General features: G+C 59.0%; 2 protein-coding genes across 3 annotated transcripts in view; one reads left to right on the forward strand and one right to left on the reverse strand.

The window, feature by feature from the left end:
• TFDP1 (transcription factor Dp-1) overlaps nucleotides 1-7,576 on the reverse strand; it is a 43,879-nt gene extending 36,303 nt beyond the window's left edge. Inside the window, exons 1-2 of one of the 2 annotated variants that reach the window (XM_045081246.1) lie at nucleotides 7,317-7,576; nucleotides 6,661-6,733 (exon numbers count right to left, since the gene is read on the reverse strand). In XM_045081246.1, coding sequence (XP_044937181.1) covers nucleotides 6,661-6,672 — 12 coding nt within the window. In that variant the 5' untranslated portion in view covers nucleotides 6,673-6,733; nucleotides 7,317-7,576. The remainder of the gene's footprint in view (nucleotides 1-6,660; nucleotides 6,734-7,316) is intronic. The other variant, XM_045081245.1, reaches the window with a different exon arrangement.
• Nucleotides 6,779-9,128, forward strand: LOC123392395 (translation initiation factor IF-2-like). The gene is made up of 3 exons (XM_045081396.1): nucleotides 6,779-7,000; nucleotides 7,207-7,794; nucleotides 8,512-9,128. The coding sequence occupies exons 1-3, from the start codon at nucleotides 6,779-6,781 to the stop codon at nucleotides 8,737-8,739; spliced, it is 1,038 nt and encodes a 345-aa protein (XP_044937331.1). The 3' UTR covers nucleotides 8,740-9,128.
• Nucleotides 9,129-14,941: the final 5,813 nt, after the last annotated feature.

Here is a 14,941-nt window from a genome sequence, read left to right on the forward strand (position 1 = left end):
CCCAGGCGGGGCCTTTCCCCCCAACGGGAAGGGGTGCGCCACGGCACAGCACGAGCACAGCTTCTAGCCACGGCGTCGCTGCAACCACCCAGGACGCGCGAGGTCAGCGCCTCAGGCCTCAGACACACTGACCGGCACCCTAACCACCTCCTCACCCCTCCTGCCCCCAAAGCGCCATGCGGCCCTGCAGCTCCGTATGGGGCAACTGTCCCATCTGTCAGTGAAGGAAGAGGTGCGTGCAGGGGAGGAAGGTGCCCCCGAGAGCCCCCACTTCCGGCTGGGAAGCGCTCCAGCACCTGCGTCTACAAGCCCGGTTTCAAAGCTCCCTGCAGTTGCAAAACCCCATGACATTGTTTAATTTTGTGACTTCCCTCCGGCCTCAGCTGGTGCTGGTGCTGGGGGAGGGCACATCGGGGCACCCTAAAACGGGACAGCTCGCCCACAGCCAGCCGACGGCGAGCCTCCTTACTCACGCGGCGTTACGGCAAACGTCCGTCTTTTCTGTTGTATCTCATCACTCAATTTTCAAAAAAGAAAGGGGTTGGGCGCCTGGGCGGCTCAGCAGGTTAGAGCCGCTGCCTTCGGCTCAGGTCATGATCCCAGGGTCCTGGGATCGAGCCCCGCATCGGGCTCTCTGCTCTGCGGGGAGCCTGCTTCCCCCTCTCTCTGCCTGCTTGTCATCTCTGTCTGCCAGATAAATAAACAAAATCTTTGAAAAGAAAGAAGAGAGAGAGAGAGAGAGAGAGAGAGAAGAAAGAAGGCTGCAGGAGCGCTGACGACCCCAGACAAGTGCCTCGGGCACGGCCTGGGCTAACCGTGAGGTGCGCGGCACAGCAGCCGGGCGGGACTTCACACCGGACCCCCGCTCAGCCCCGGGACAGACGGGCAGGTCGGACTCCGACATACACAGCCCCTCCTCACTCTCCCTGCCTCTGACTAGGACTTAGTTCTGTCGACACAGGAGGGATAAGACATGGTCACTCAAATCCTCATTTTTTGGAAAAGCAAATAAAGAGGAACGGAAGACCTGTTCGAGGCGGAATCCACGCCGGGAATCCTTCCGAACAGGAAGATGCCGCGCAGGGCTGCGCGAGCCCGACGGGCCACCCTCACGCTCAGAAGTTACCGGAACACCGGCCGCCGCCCCGCACGCGGGCCTCAGAGGGTCCCGAACGTCGCTCTGAGGGAAGATAAGCTACATAAACAAACCCACCAAACAGCACAGACGTTTAAACCACCTGAACCACCTGTACTGACCCTAAAAATTCAGGGTACGAATCCAAGGTCCATTTCCCATAGACCCACAACGAAACGGTCGTACAGCCACACTCCTGCCAGAATGACGGAGGCAAACCTCATGGTCACGTTCCACCGTGCAACGATGAACAAAGGTTTAACAGCCTCAATTCGTAACGAGGGGACGCAACTGGACAGGACACAGACTTGGGAAAACGATCATAGAACACGCAGAGAGACGCGCAGGAGAAAATACGCAACTTCTCTGTCGAGAAATGCAAACGGAAACAAAATAATTTAAAATTTTATCTACCCAAAGGAGCAAGTTTTCTGGGCTTTTAAACTGAATTTCAACCCAAATGGGTGCCGATGCGCTCTCTGCTACAGCCTGTCGAAAGCATGCACAACCCACACGGTCGTTCTGAAGTCACCGGACAGCGTCTCAGAGACGGCGTGTGCACACACGTGTCCGCTGTGTCGCGTGCAAGTGCATGTGTCCGGGATTTCGTGCCGGATGTCATCACAGGTCGGTGCAAGGTTGAGAGCTGGCCAGAAGCACAGGAACGGGGGACCTCGGGCACCTCAGCACGGCGTCTGGGCGGGCAGCACATGCAGCTCCCTGGCATGTCACACGACACTGAGCCAGAAGGTGCCTGGGGGGTCCCACCGCTAACTCAGCAGCGCCAACACCCCACGGCGCAGGCGACCAGCCCCCAGCAACACCTGCTCTCCCGCCCGTGCTTCCCGGGCACCTAGGCTCTCCTCACAGACGCCTCGAAGCTGAGTGCAGGAGAAGCCAGGTCCGGATCCCGAACGAGAGCTTCCCGACTGCTCCACTGAAGACTGGTAGGGTGTTTTAAACGCTTAAAGAGAAGAGCTTTTCAGAAAGGTGGCTCTGTGGTCTGTGACGAAGGTGTCCCCAGAAGTCGCACCACCAGCCAGGCCGGGCACAAACACTGCGGGCCCATTACCCAACTGTCGGCCACCGAGAGCACAGAGCTGAGTCTGTGAGAGCCCTTTTACCCAGGAACTCATCCGTCCAACACTGCGCGACGGCGAGATGTTCCACGCTGATCTCTCAGTCGAGCTGAGCTTCCTGCCTGGGACCCCATCCCAGAGTTTCCCCAGCGCACCCCGAATTCTGAACCCTGAGAAGCCCGGGCAAGAGCGAGCCCACCACAGCCCCCCTCACTTGGTAACCTGCGTGCGCACACGGACGGCCTCTCCACGTCCAACGTGACACCACGGCTGTGCAAGTCGGTGTCGGATCCCACAGCTCGCTCCAGCCGAGACCCAAGGAAACCGCCGGTTACTGCTTCAGCCCGTTTCAGCCTCGAGGTCTGGGTCTGAAAAATGATTCTCGGTACGTGTATTTTTAGGTAAGCTCATTAGTCGCCTCGTGGTATCAAAGCAGGCCTCGTGCCGCCATCTCTCCGAAGCTTAGATCGGACGCCTTCTTCCTCAGCCTCCAGCTCTCGACACCGTTCAGAGAATTTTCCGTAAACTCGCAGGAAACAATGTGGAGTCACAGACCAGCTTTTGAAACGGAGGCCACACATTTGCAGAGGGACCCAGACACCCTCTTCCAGCAGCTGCCACCGCACTGCCCTCGGCCCGACCGGGCTCCCCGCAGGCAGGGGGCCCTCGGGCTCGCACGCCGGCAGCCTGCAGGGGCAGGGCCGACCCCAGGAAGCGCCGATGCCACCGCCCAACACCCCCCGCAGCAGCACCTCCCTAATCTTACAGACATCGGCTACCTCCCTCTTCTTTACGAATCTTTGCAGCACTGCACGAGGACAAGCACACGGACGTTCTAGCGGCTCACAAGGAGTATGGGCTCTGCCTGTGACCTTGAGAACATCCGCGGCCCCCTCTGGGGCCGCACAGCCCGCACAGCACACGGGCACACACACGGCGTGCGTCCAGGCACACGACGGTGTCAGCGGCCTTCCCCTTCCGACATCTCCCAAGGGCAACTTCTAACACATGAGCATGTCTAAGCACCTGCAATTCCTGTATTTTCTCTGAAGGCCACGTTCGCGTCTAGAGCCCTTGTCAGTCTGAAAATGTGACCGTCACCTCAGCCCGGCGAGCCTTCCCAATGGTGATCTGTGTCCAGGAGAGCCTTGGCTGGCACAAAACGAAATTCCGATACCTAGCTTCATCGATCACTACATGATCTACATTTTTCACCTCTCGGGGTGATGAGACCCCCCGGCGGAGGGACAGGTCCATGGCTGTGGGAGCGGAGACCCACACAGTCCGAGGGTGGCAACTGAAACGTCGCCGCCGTGTGCCTCACACAGCCGACTCTCTCCGTGGACCTGCAGAAACACGGCCCACGGCGTTCATCCGTGGAGGGCTGAGCCAGGGGCTCCCACGTGGGCGCTGGTGGGAGGCCCCGAGGCAGTGCCCTGCTGGCCGCACTGAGCCCCAGGTGTCGGCCTCCACGGACCGCAGGAGGGAACGCCGTCCCTGCGTGGTCATCTCTACAGCCAAGGCACTCCGGCCCCGGATCCCTCTCCTGTTGCATTCCAGAAGTGAGCCCCAAACCGCTGCTCACGGCCACCTCTGGGAGTGACCGCACTGGGGTCTCACGTTCCCGCACCGTTCTGTGCCGCTCCCTCCTCCCCACAGCAGCTACAAATACAGAATTTGGATTTTTACCGTCTGCATTTTTCGTTGCCCGCTTATACCAACACAATCCCTGCAATCCAAGGTCAAAGGCCTACAGCCCACTCAGCCCTCGGGCCCGGCCAGCTTCCTGGAGACGGCGGCAGCAGGCCTCCATGCCGACGCACTGCCCCAGGCCGCATGGCCCTCCTTGGGTCAGGCCAGAGTCAAGCCAGGGAAGCAGGGGGGGCAGGCGGGGTCCTGCCCCCAGGACCCCCGATGGGAGCCCGCTCACTCCTGTCACGCACACCTCCAGGTGGAGACGCGCTTGCGGGACGCAACACTCACGACTAACCGCCACGGAACCAGCCTTGTTTTCACGCGTTGCTAGAAAATGCAAGGCTTTTTTTAAGCAAAGGAAAGACAGTGTTTTGTCTAGATACCCCTTTAAACACACAGAAATATTTATTTGTGCGTTAGCAACAGAAAGCTCAAGGTGCGGTCCGCGTCAGAGCAGCTGGGCCCGGGCCGGCTCCTGCAGGCCCCACACGCCCACGTGCACGCTCCTCCTGTCCCCCCCCGTTCCAGGGGAAAGAGCCCAGCTTCCTCGGGCGCCTCCTCCCTCGGCCTCCCCTGCCCCGCCTTCCCATGCCTCCAGATACCCCCCCTTGCCCTCCTGCCCCTGGGGCAAACCCCAGTCCCCCCCACCCCAACCCCGAGCCCTTCCACACCCCAGCCTCCCCAGTACCCCTGCCCCCTCATGCCCCTGGCTCCCCTCCTGCCCCAACACCCCCACCTGGGGCCTCCTCTGTGCCCCCAGCACCCCCCACCCACACTGCTCCGGGCGCCCGGCCCCTGCAAGCTTCATGAGAGCAGCCAAACGGCACAGCTCGCTCTCTCCGCCGGGCACGGGCCCTCGTCAAACTGCAAAGGATGGACAGGATGGACGCGTGAACAAAACGCGCCGGCCGGCCTTGACCGGACCCTTCCCCGTCCCCGCGTGCTGACAAATGAGGCACACACGAGGCACAGAGGAGCCGCGGGCCCGACTTGGGTCGATCCTAAACCGACACCCACCACAACAGGAGTGAAAAGTGCAGCTCTTCCTGCCTTCCCAGACAACACCGGGCCCCTCCACCGGGACGCAGCTCGGGGTTAGCCTACAGCAGCGGTCTGTGCACCTGGGTGCCTGCCCAGGGCCACAGCATGGCCCACAGCTCCCCACTCAGGTCAGGACGGCCATTGCTGCCCCCGGCCTGCTGACCGTCCCCAGGCCCTTTCCAGCGGGCTGCTTCTCTCCCTCACGGGCGGCACCTGCCCTTTAAGCCCGCCCACACCCACCACCCCATCACCCTCAGCCAACAGGCTCAAGCCGTCCAGCGCCCCAAAAACCGCTGGTGTCCCTGAGCGTCTGCGGCAGGGCGGGAGCTACCACGCCATCTCCCCGTATTCTCCTCACCAAGTCCGCCTGGCTGACCTGTCCCTGTCCCCTAAACTTGACCTTCTTCTCTGTGAGCCCCAGAACCTAACTCCCGTCCTCTCCAGACTTCCACAGAGACCCCAGAGCTCCGTAAAGCTGGGGTCCGAGTCCACCCCCTTCAACCCAAGACTCGGCTCCCACCCGGACTGGCGGGCTTGCTCTTACACTTAGCTCAAACCGGAGCGCCGCCACCCCAATCGCCTACGGCTCTTCCCCTCCAACAGCAGGCGCCAGAGTCACCTGCCCAAATTCAGACGTCACCCCCGTGGCTTGACAAAACTAGCCAGCTAGAGAGAAAGCCTATGGCCCTTCCTTGGACCACACCCCCCAGTCCAGCCCGTCCACCAGGCCCGGTGAGACCCGGTTCCAGCCACACCCCATGTGCCAGCTCTCAGCACCGGGAGGCCCTTCCCCTCTGCTATCTGCGGGCGCTGTTTCTCCGCCCCAGCTACCCCACTGACCCCTCCAGTGTGTCACCCCCCATCAGCTCCAGGGACACCAGCCAGAGGGCCGCCAAAGGCTGCCCTGCAGGCTGCAGAGGCTGCTCCTGTGGACGTGCCGGCTGCAGGAGACGGCGGAGGTCCCCCGGGCTCCAAGAGGGCCTCCCGATCGCAGTTAACCGAGTCCGCAAGCGCGGCTCCCCGAGCGCGCACCCAGACTCCTCCTTCGCTGAGCACACGGCCCGTGCCGGGCGTCCCCGGGGGTACACACCGGGGCGGGGCCGGCCACCCGCAGATGCGGCCCGCACTCACGCCGCCAGCTCCCATGGGACACCGACTCTGACCTGAACTCACGCCCCAGCCGGCGGGGTGCCAGCGCGTGCTCTCGCCCGCCACGCTGGCCGGCAGGGCCGCCGCAGGCCCGGGAGCCCGGCGAGGCCCTGAGCGCGGCCTTCTGCAGAGCGCGGGTCCGGCAGGGCGGCGCGGGCGGACGCGCGTCCAGCTCCGGGCAACGCGTACTAAGCCGCCCTGCGGCGACGTGCGGGCCCCGCGGCGCAGCCAGAACGCGGGGCGCAGCCCCAGACCGCCCTGGGACCAGAGGCCCGCTGCTGGGAACGCACTTAAAGCTGACAACACGGAAGGGCCGAAGCAGGCTCTGCAGGCTTCAGTGGTCACCGGCTTTCGTTCCTCCAAGCCCGGGACAGAAAACGGAAAAGGAAAGCGTGGCCCCAGGAGTGCGTGGCGCCGACCCGCCCGCTTCGCCTCCGCGCCAGCAGGTGCGTGTCCCTGCGCGCTCGGCCGACCGCGACCCCGCGCGGGGAGCCCCCGGCCCCGGCGTCCACGCGGGCGCAGCCGGCAGGGCCGCGACGGCCGGCCGGACCCCGCACGTACATCTTTGGCCATGTTACCAGACCGCGGCGTCGACGCTGTCCCGGCTCGCCCTCCGCAGGAGAAACGGACTGTTCTGGGGAGAAGGACGGAAACAAGAAATGAGTAGGAGTGAAACCCGATGGCCCAGGCGGCCCCGGGGCCCGGCCCTCCCCCCCGCGCCGACCCCGGCGCCCGCCCGCGCCCCCGGCCCCGCCAGCGGGGACAGCCCACCCGCCCACACAAAGGGCCGGCCGCCCCCGCCGCCCCCGCCGCCCCCGCCGCCGTGACAGGTGGGCTTCCGGCCCCGCGGGCCTGTCACCCCGACGCCGCGCGCGCCTCCCGCGCCGGAACCGGCAGTCAGGTCAGCGCCGCCCCCACCCCGCGCCGCGCCCGCGGGGCCCCTGCACCCGGCGCTCGGCCCGACCGCGGCGCCCCGGCCCCCCCCCCCGCCCCGCCCGCAGGGCCCCGACCCCCACCCCCCGCCCCGGGCCCCGGCCCGCCCGCCACCCCGCCGCGCCCGGCCACCCGGGGCGCCCCCGACGGCGGCGCGGACTGGGGGGCCCGGAGCCCGGGGCGCGGGAGCCGCGGAGCCGGCGCGCACACGCGGCGGGACGGCGGCGGGACCGGGGCGGGCGCCCGCGCGTCCGCGCCCCCCGCGGGACCCCGGCCCGCCGCACCTGGCTGGCTCCGGCGCGCGGGCACGGGCGGGGTCCCGGCGGCGCGCTCGGCCCCGGGGTCCCTGCCCTGCGAGGCGCCGGCGCGCGGGGCTCACCCTGCGAGCGGGCGTCGGGCGGCGTGACGTGCGCGGCGCGGCGACGTGACGTGGGCGGCGGGCCGGCTCCCGCAGCGCGCCTGCGCGCCTTTTCGCGCCTTCGCCTCCCTCCTCCTCCTCCCGCCTGTGCGGCCCGCGCGCCCCGAGGGGGATGGGCTGCGCGCGCGCGCGGGTGCGGGTGCGTGTGCGCGTGCGCGCCGGGCGGGGACGGAGGCGGGGTCTGGCGCCGGGAGGCGGGGGTGCGCGCGCACTTGGAGAGGGGCCGGAGGTGCAGCCCTGGGAAGGGGCCCCAGGTGTGCAACGTGCCGGTGTGCGCGCACACTTGGACAAGGGAGGACGCTGTGTACGTGACGGTGTGCGTGCACCTCCGAGAGGGGCCCGAGGTGTGCGGCCGTGGGGGCAGGGGGCAAGTGCACGGGCGCGGGTGTACGAGGGAGAGGGGCCAGGTGTGAGCCTGTGCTCGTACAGGAGCGTGGCGGTGCGTGCGTGCGGGCGGCAGGAGGTCGATCGTGTGCGCACAGGCCGTTACGCGGAGAGGGGGTTGGCGGTGTGCACGTGCAGGCGCGCGTGTCCTTGGAGGGGAGGGCAGAGGTGTGTGCACACTTGGAGGCCAGCTGCGTGCGTGTGTGGCTGTGCACACATGGAGGAAGAAAGGCCGTGTGCGCACGTGAAGAGGTGGTGTGTGTACACACGTGTGCAAGTGTACTTGTGGAAGAGAAAGGCAGGCTGGGTTTGTGCAGTGCGCGCGTTTGCCCATGCGCAAGGGTAGGTGAGCAGAGAAGATGGGTGTGCGTGCCCACAGCGCAGCAGGCCCCGTCCACCCGCGGCCGGCGGGCTGCCTGTCTACACCCAGCCTACTCCTGACGACTCCTGCCGGGGGGCGCTCAGGAGGGAAATCAGGCAGCCAGTTGGCTCCCCGGCACTGGGTGGGCCTGGCGGACCCCGAGGCCGGAGTCGCCTCCTCCCTGGAGCCACCCCGCAGGCTAGATCCCAGCAGAGGGCGGGCTGGAGTCCAGAGTTCAGGGCTGCGAGGCTCTGTGCCGAGAGGAGCAGAGCGAAGGCCTCTCCACCGTGAGGGCGGCTGTTCTCTTACACCCCAGCACGGCTCACGTCCACTCCTGCTTCGCCCACCGGCCGACTGCGAGCACCGGACTCCACACTGGTTCCGGGGAGACGGCGGAAACATGCACCTTCTTTGGGCAGATGAGCACAGAATGAGCCTCAAGGAAAGGTGGACGGTGAGGGTCATGAGGGAGAAGCAAAATCCTGCACATTCCTGCCTGCAGAATGGTCTTATTTCTCTGCTGGTGAAGTGCTTGGCGCCTTAGCAGGTCCCTGGGGAGTCAGAACCTGCACCCTTCATGTTGTCCCTCTAGAAGTCCCCTGTCCTAGCTCCATTCTCCTTGCACGGCTTCGCTTTACTCCGAACCGTGTTTGCATCCTCGCCGCCAAGCAGCAGCGGAAAGCCCGACTCCCAGCCCGTGGAGCCAAGCACACAGGGCGCCAAGCCTCTCCAGAAGAAGCAGATCACAGCACAGAGCCCCAACCCTCCCCAGGACCTCAGCATTCCAGAAACTCCGGGACACCTGAGGGACTCAGGCCACAGTCCTGGGGTCCTGGGATCGAGTCCCGCATCAGGCTTCTTGCTCAGTGGGGAGCCTGCTTCTCCCTCTGCCTCCTTGTGACCTCCCTGTCAAATAAATAAATAAAATAAAACTAATCTAAAAAATAAAATGGTTCTGGTAATTCAACAGCATTCGCACCGGGAAACTACCCGAAGGTTTTAAGCAACGTCGCACAGACCTCACTGAGGTGAAATCCATGGAAGGCGCGAGGGCTATGGCCTCGGGCGGTGGCTCCAGGAGCTCTGGCTCACGTGGGAAAAGGGCAGAGTTGGCTGGGATTTTTATTTTTTGACTCTATAATCAAACACACCACAGAACCCTCCTTTCTGTGTTAAAAGGTAGCAGAATTTCTAAAATTTTTGGTTGAAGATCAAATCCCTTTGGCTGCTGCCCTGCCTTGAAGCCGCTAGACTGGACATTAGAAATGGGGCCCCGGGGAGCAGCGAGCCTGCGCGCCCTCGCCCGGCTGAGCCTTGAGTGCCCACTCCGCACGCACAGCAGGGGTTCAGGGTGTTGGCCTGTCCCCATCTCGGTGCCTGGCATTCAGCCCTGTGCAGTCACCCACCGTACTCTTCTGTTTATTTGAGCAAAGTGATTAGATCTTCCCGGGAAAGGTCCGCATCTCCCAAAAGCTCCCTCTCCTTGTGGCCCTGCCGGTTGAGTCTCACGGGGTGATACAGATCCTTATCCCCACCCCCCCCCCATCCCATTAAGCTGTCCTTTAAAGAGAGAATGTGTTCTAATCCCTTGAAAACTGGAATTCTCGGTGTTTATTTAAAGTTCCCTTGCCCTTGGTTCCCTCCTTGAAGACACTGGTCCTGTCTCCAGGCTTCCTGTTTTCCACGTTCTTGGGTCACAACATGGTGACATCAAGACGTGGGAAAACGGGTGGGGACAGGGGCTCAAAGTTATTACAGGAGAATGTTCCTGATGTGTACAAGGGACTTTTTCTTTGCTGAAATTCATGGGCATTTTTAGAAAACTTGGTTCCATTTATTTGTGGGTTCATAAAATATCAGTAAGTCCGTGGGCTTGCTCAGCCTCAGGATGAACCCCCGGCCCTCTCCAGAGAGGTCACCTCTCCTAAGCCCCGCTGGCAGAGGAGTGCTGCAGCCCTCACCCCGCCTCCTAGACCCATGGAGACATCCCTACTCTTCCTTAGGTCAGGATTCATTCTGGAAAATTTCTGGTCCAGCTTCTTGGAAAGAGGGCCTGTCCTGGACCCTCTTACGTGTTGGGCTCCCTGTGCTTGCCTCTTACGAGACCTGTGTGATGCACGATCGTTTGCAGGCTGAAGCCACAGCCCTTTGGAAAGCACTTCTCTGAGCTGACAAATTCTAGACCGAAGCTGATCTCACCAGCCTGTTTACTGTGTTCACCGTTCAGACCCTTTTCTTTACTTGCCCTTTGCCCGCACTGCGCACTGGCCTCTGCAATGCAAGAAATCCCCTCAGTCTTTGCCATTTCATCCCACAGCCCTTCTGAAAGCCTTCTCCTGGGGGACACGCCGCCCTGGCTAAGACGACAACAAAACTATTTTCTTCGAAATCCTACGATGTGACATGGAAATACCCGTGTTGTCCTCACAGCGTGTCCTTCCCCCGTAGGATCCGGTTTCCGTCATGGGGAGGGAACGCAGCACTGGGCCCTACACCCTGGGTTCTGGGAAACCTGACTTTATGTACAACTGAATGCCTCTGCTCCCTTCTCTGCTACCTGTCTGCTGATGTTGTAGGTTCCAAGAGGGACCTCACGGCCCACCTGCTCCAATGAGGTGGACACCGAGAGAAGTCCAATGCCCTTGGACAAGTAATCTCGGCCTCTCTGCTGCCCCAGGTCGCAGAGAAACAGAGTTCTTTGATCCGAAGACAAACCCTAGTCTCGCAAATTTTACCTTTCCTGCATTCCTCCCAAACTCTGAGCGCTGACACGGCACCGAGGACTGAGAGGGGACCGTGACACACGACGGGCAGATCTGCAGACGGTCTGGGCTCAGAAGCAGCACACAGGGGCCAGGGAAGGCAGGCAGCAGCCCCACCATGCCGACTGCCTCGGGGACCAGACAGTGAAACCGGAATGGCTGTTCTAGAGTCAGAATCGTGTGCAGAAGCCTGGGGTGGGTGGGCTTCCTGCAGTGCCCTAGCTTCCGCGCCTGCCAGTACCGCCCCTGCCAGTCGTTAACGAGAGCGATTTCCCCCACGTAAGGAGTTACTTCTGATCGCAGCTTCCCAAATGCAAGTGTTTGCCGCAGACAGCTGTTCTAGAAGCTGCTGAGGATCCGCAGGAGTTGGGAAGAGCAGGGTCACACCCAAGAGCCCCAATCCAGGGTGTGGGGCCAGGGAAGGGAGAGGCAGGTGGGGGCAGCTGGGGCAGGAGGACTGGACACAGGACAGTTTGGGAGAAGCGTCTCTGGCAGTGGCGCTCCAGGCCGGGCAGCAGGAAGCGAGCCGCCACTAGGCCAGGGAGCGGGCACTCTTCGCCGCTGCTCCCGAAAACCTCCCGCACCGCACGTACCTGCTCTTTCTCCCATCTAGGTTTGCCGTCCTATAGCTAGACCACAGATTCCTTTGGGGAAAACCATTTAAGTTCTTGGCTTCGGGGTGTCTGGGGGGTTCAGTCGGTGAAGCGCCTGCCTTCAGCTCAGGTCACGATCTCCGGGTCCTGGGAGCGAGCCCCACGTCGGGCTCCCTGCTCAGGGGGAGCTTGCTTCTCTCTCTCCCTCTGCCTGCCGCTCCCCTGCTCATGCTCGCCTCTCTTGCTTGTCTCAAATAAATAAATACAACATTTAAAAAATTAAAATAAATTCTTGGCTTCACGGACACCCTCATAAGCCACTGGCGGGAGGTTGGAGCAGCCCAGCTTCTTAGTAGGGCAACGGGGTGCTATGACTACCCTTCACAATGTCATTTGAGACAGCAATCATGAACTCATGACTCTGCGTCCAAACCCGCTCCTCCGTCCATCATCCCCCGTGCAGAAACAACTATGTCCTCCCCGTTGGTCCGAGTAGAAAGAAGTCTAATACCTGATACTAGATAGAAGTCAAATACCTCACGTGCTCTCAGTAACAAAAACCAGTCACCATGTGGCACATCTTGAATCCGTCTCCTCTTCCCCATCTCCTCGGCCACTCCCTGGCCTCACGACTGTCATCTTTGCAGAGGACTTCGAAATAACTCTTGTTCCTTCCTCCGATCTTGTCCCACTCGGATCTCTTATCTCGTCAGCAGCCAGAGTGATATGTTAGAAATGGATGATCATGCTACTTCCTCCTTAAAATTGTTCAGTTTACAACCTGCCTTTGGGTTGGTAAGAACCTCGGGTCCTGGAGATTTGCAGACTCCAAGCAAGGCTCTTCAGTGCACTGCTGGCCCACCCAGGGCAGGCAGAGTCCCCAGGACCTAACGTGGGGGAGGCTGGCGTGAGCGCTGGAGACAAATGTGTGTGCTGCTGGGGCTAGGCTGTCGGTGCAGCTGGTTCCGTGGTGCGGTGCAGGCCCTCCGAGTCCTCACTGGCCTTTGGTCTCAGTGTTCTGCCCGTCGCTGGAGGCAAGGCATCGGGGTCCCCTCATTGTCGTACAACTGCCCACTTCCCCTGTGAGCTGTCGGTGCTTTATCTAGAAGCACTGAAGTATAGCATGTGATTATTTCAGCCGGCTACCCCTCGTGTATGTATTTGTATTTATAATCATTCTATCTTCTTGTGAGCTCACCCTTTATCACGGTCATATGATATTATTATTATCATTACAGAACGTCCTTCGTCTCATGTAACCATTTTCTTTGAAGATTTATTGATTCGAGAGAGGGAGAGAGTGCACGTGTGGGTGTGCGTGTGCAAGCTGGGGGAGGGACAGAGGGAGAGGGAGAGGCTCTCAAGCAGACTGCCTACTGAGCGTGGAGCCCAGCACAGGGCTCCATCCCACAGCCCTGAGCCCGTGACCTGAGCTAAAATCAAGGGCCAGATGCTGAACCAAGGGAGCCACCCAGGTGCCCCTCTTGTAAGAGTTTGTTTACTTACAGTCTATCTTGTCTGACATCAGCACAGCCACTTCATTCTCTTCTGGTCACTAAGTGCATCCTTAGATCAAGATCACGTCTCCTCGACAGCATGCACCGGGATCCTGCTTGCTATCCATTCTGCCAATCTGTGTTTACACAGGTGTACCTTATTTGTTCAATATATGGACTTATAATTCGTTAATGCATTTGTCTATTAAGTCAGATAGGAAATTAAAAGTGGAGCTACAAATCAAGAATACAATAATTTGCCCATGGACTCACCCTTACCAGAGGTCCTCGCTCCTTCTTGTGGTGTCTGGCTATGTCTAGTGTCCGTCTGTCCCAACCTGAAGGATTCTCCGTAACATCTCCTGTAGGACAGCTGTAGTGGAAATAAACTCATTGTGCTTCTGTCTATCTGGAAATGTCTTACTTTCTCCCATATTTTTGAAGAACAGTTTACCAGATACAGAACCCTCCTTTGGTAGGCTGTTTGGGATTTCTCCCCCGACATTTTAAATATGTCAATGTCATCCTACTGTCTTCTAGCATCCATGGCTCCTGATAAGAAATTCACTGTTAGTCTTATTAAGTGATGAGTCACATCTCATTGCTTTAAAAACTCTTCATCCTTGTCTTTGAGTTTGATTATAATGTGTTTCAGTGTGGGTCTCTTTGAGTTTATCGTACTTTGAGTTCATGGGGCTTCTCAGATTTATAGTCACATCTTTCATCAAATTATACACCATAGGCAAGTGGGATTTATTCCAAGGGTGCAAATATTTTTCAAAATAAGAGAATCAATCAATGTAACACATCACAATAGAATTACACACGCGCACACACACACACACACAAAGTATATCTGTTAGATACTTCCACAATGTTCACTGCAACATTATTCATAGCAGTCAAAAGGAGAAAACAATCTAAGTGCCCATGGGGGGGTGAGTGGATAAACAAAATGTGTTATAAATATATGAAATGGAATATTATTCAGCCATATAACAGAATGAAATTCTGACACATGCTACAACAGGGATGAACCTTGAAAATATTATAGTAAGTGAAATAAATAAGTTAGACACAGGAGGGCAAAGTGTATAATTCTTCTTACATGAAATATCTAGAATGGGCAACTTAATAGAGACATAAAGTAGATTAGTGGTTACCAGTGACTGAAGGTAGTAGAGAGAGGGGAGACGTTCTATTTAGTAGTCATGGAGTTTCTATTTTGGGTGATGCAAAAGTTTTGAAATAGATAGTGGTAATGGTTGGACAACATCGTGAGCTTTGTGAGTTTGATTAATACCATTGAATTGTACACTTAAAAGTAGGCAGAATGGAAAACTTTATGATGCATATTTTATCACAATTTTAGAAATTAATAATATACCCAAAACCATTGAATTGTACGTTCTAAATTGGTGAATTGATGGCACATGAATTATAGCTCAATGAAACTATTTTCTTTTAAAAAGCTATAAAGGACAATTGGGAAAGATTAGGTATGTTCCAAAAATTCGATAAGAGAAAACTTTGTTATTTTGCTAGGTATGACAATGGTATTGTGGTGATGTAAGTGATTATCTTTTTTCCTTAGAAGAAGCATGGTGGGGGCGCCTGGGGGGCTCAGTGGGTTAAGCCTCTGCCTTCAGCTCAGGTCATGGTCCCAGGGTCCTGAGATCGGGTCCCACATCGGTCTCTCTCAGCTCGGTGGGGAGCCTGCTTCCCGCCTCTCTCTGCCTACTTCTCTGTCTACTTGTGATCTCTGTCTGTCAAATAAATAAATAAAATCTTAAAAAAAAAAAAAGAAGAAGAAGAAGAGAGGAGGAGGCACAGTGATGAACTGAGTTACTAAGCATCGTGCCAATACTTTACTTGTGGAAGGCTGAGGGGAAATG

The sequence above is a fragment of the Mustela putorius genome, unplaced genomic scaffold (assembly GCF_011764305.1).
Source record: "Mustela putorius furo isolate JIRA1106 unplaced genomic scaffold, ASM1176430v1.1 tig00000551_pilon_pilon_pilon, whole genome shotgun sequence".
NCBI lineage: Eukaryota > Metazoa > Chordata > Mammalia > Carnivora > Mustelidae > Mustela > Mustela putorius.

Bases quoted from the DNA above. Each gene is read 5' to 3' on its own strand.
- LOC123392395 (XM_045081396.1), top strand. From the start codon at position 6,779: ATGGCCCAGGCGGCCCCGGGGCCCGGCCCTCCCCCCCGCGCCGACCCC. The intron at 7,001-7,206 runs GTCAGCGCCGCC...GGGGGCCCGGAG, and splicing joins GCGCCGGAACCGGCAGTCAG to CCCGGGGCGCGGGAGCCGCG. The intron at 7,795-8,511 runs GTGTGCGGCCGT...CTTACACCCCAG, and splicing joins ACCTCCGAGAGGGGCCCGAG to CACGGCTCACGTCCACTCCT.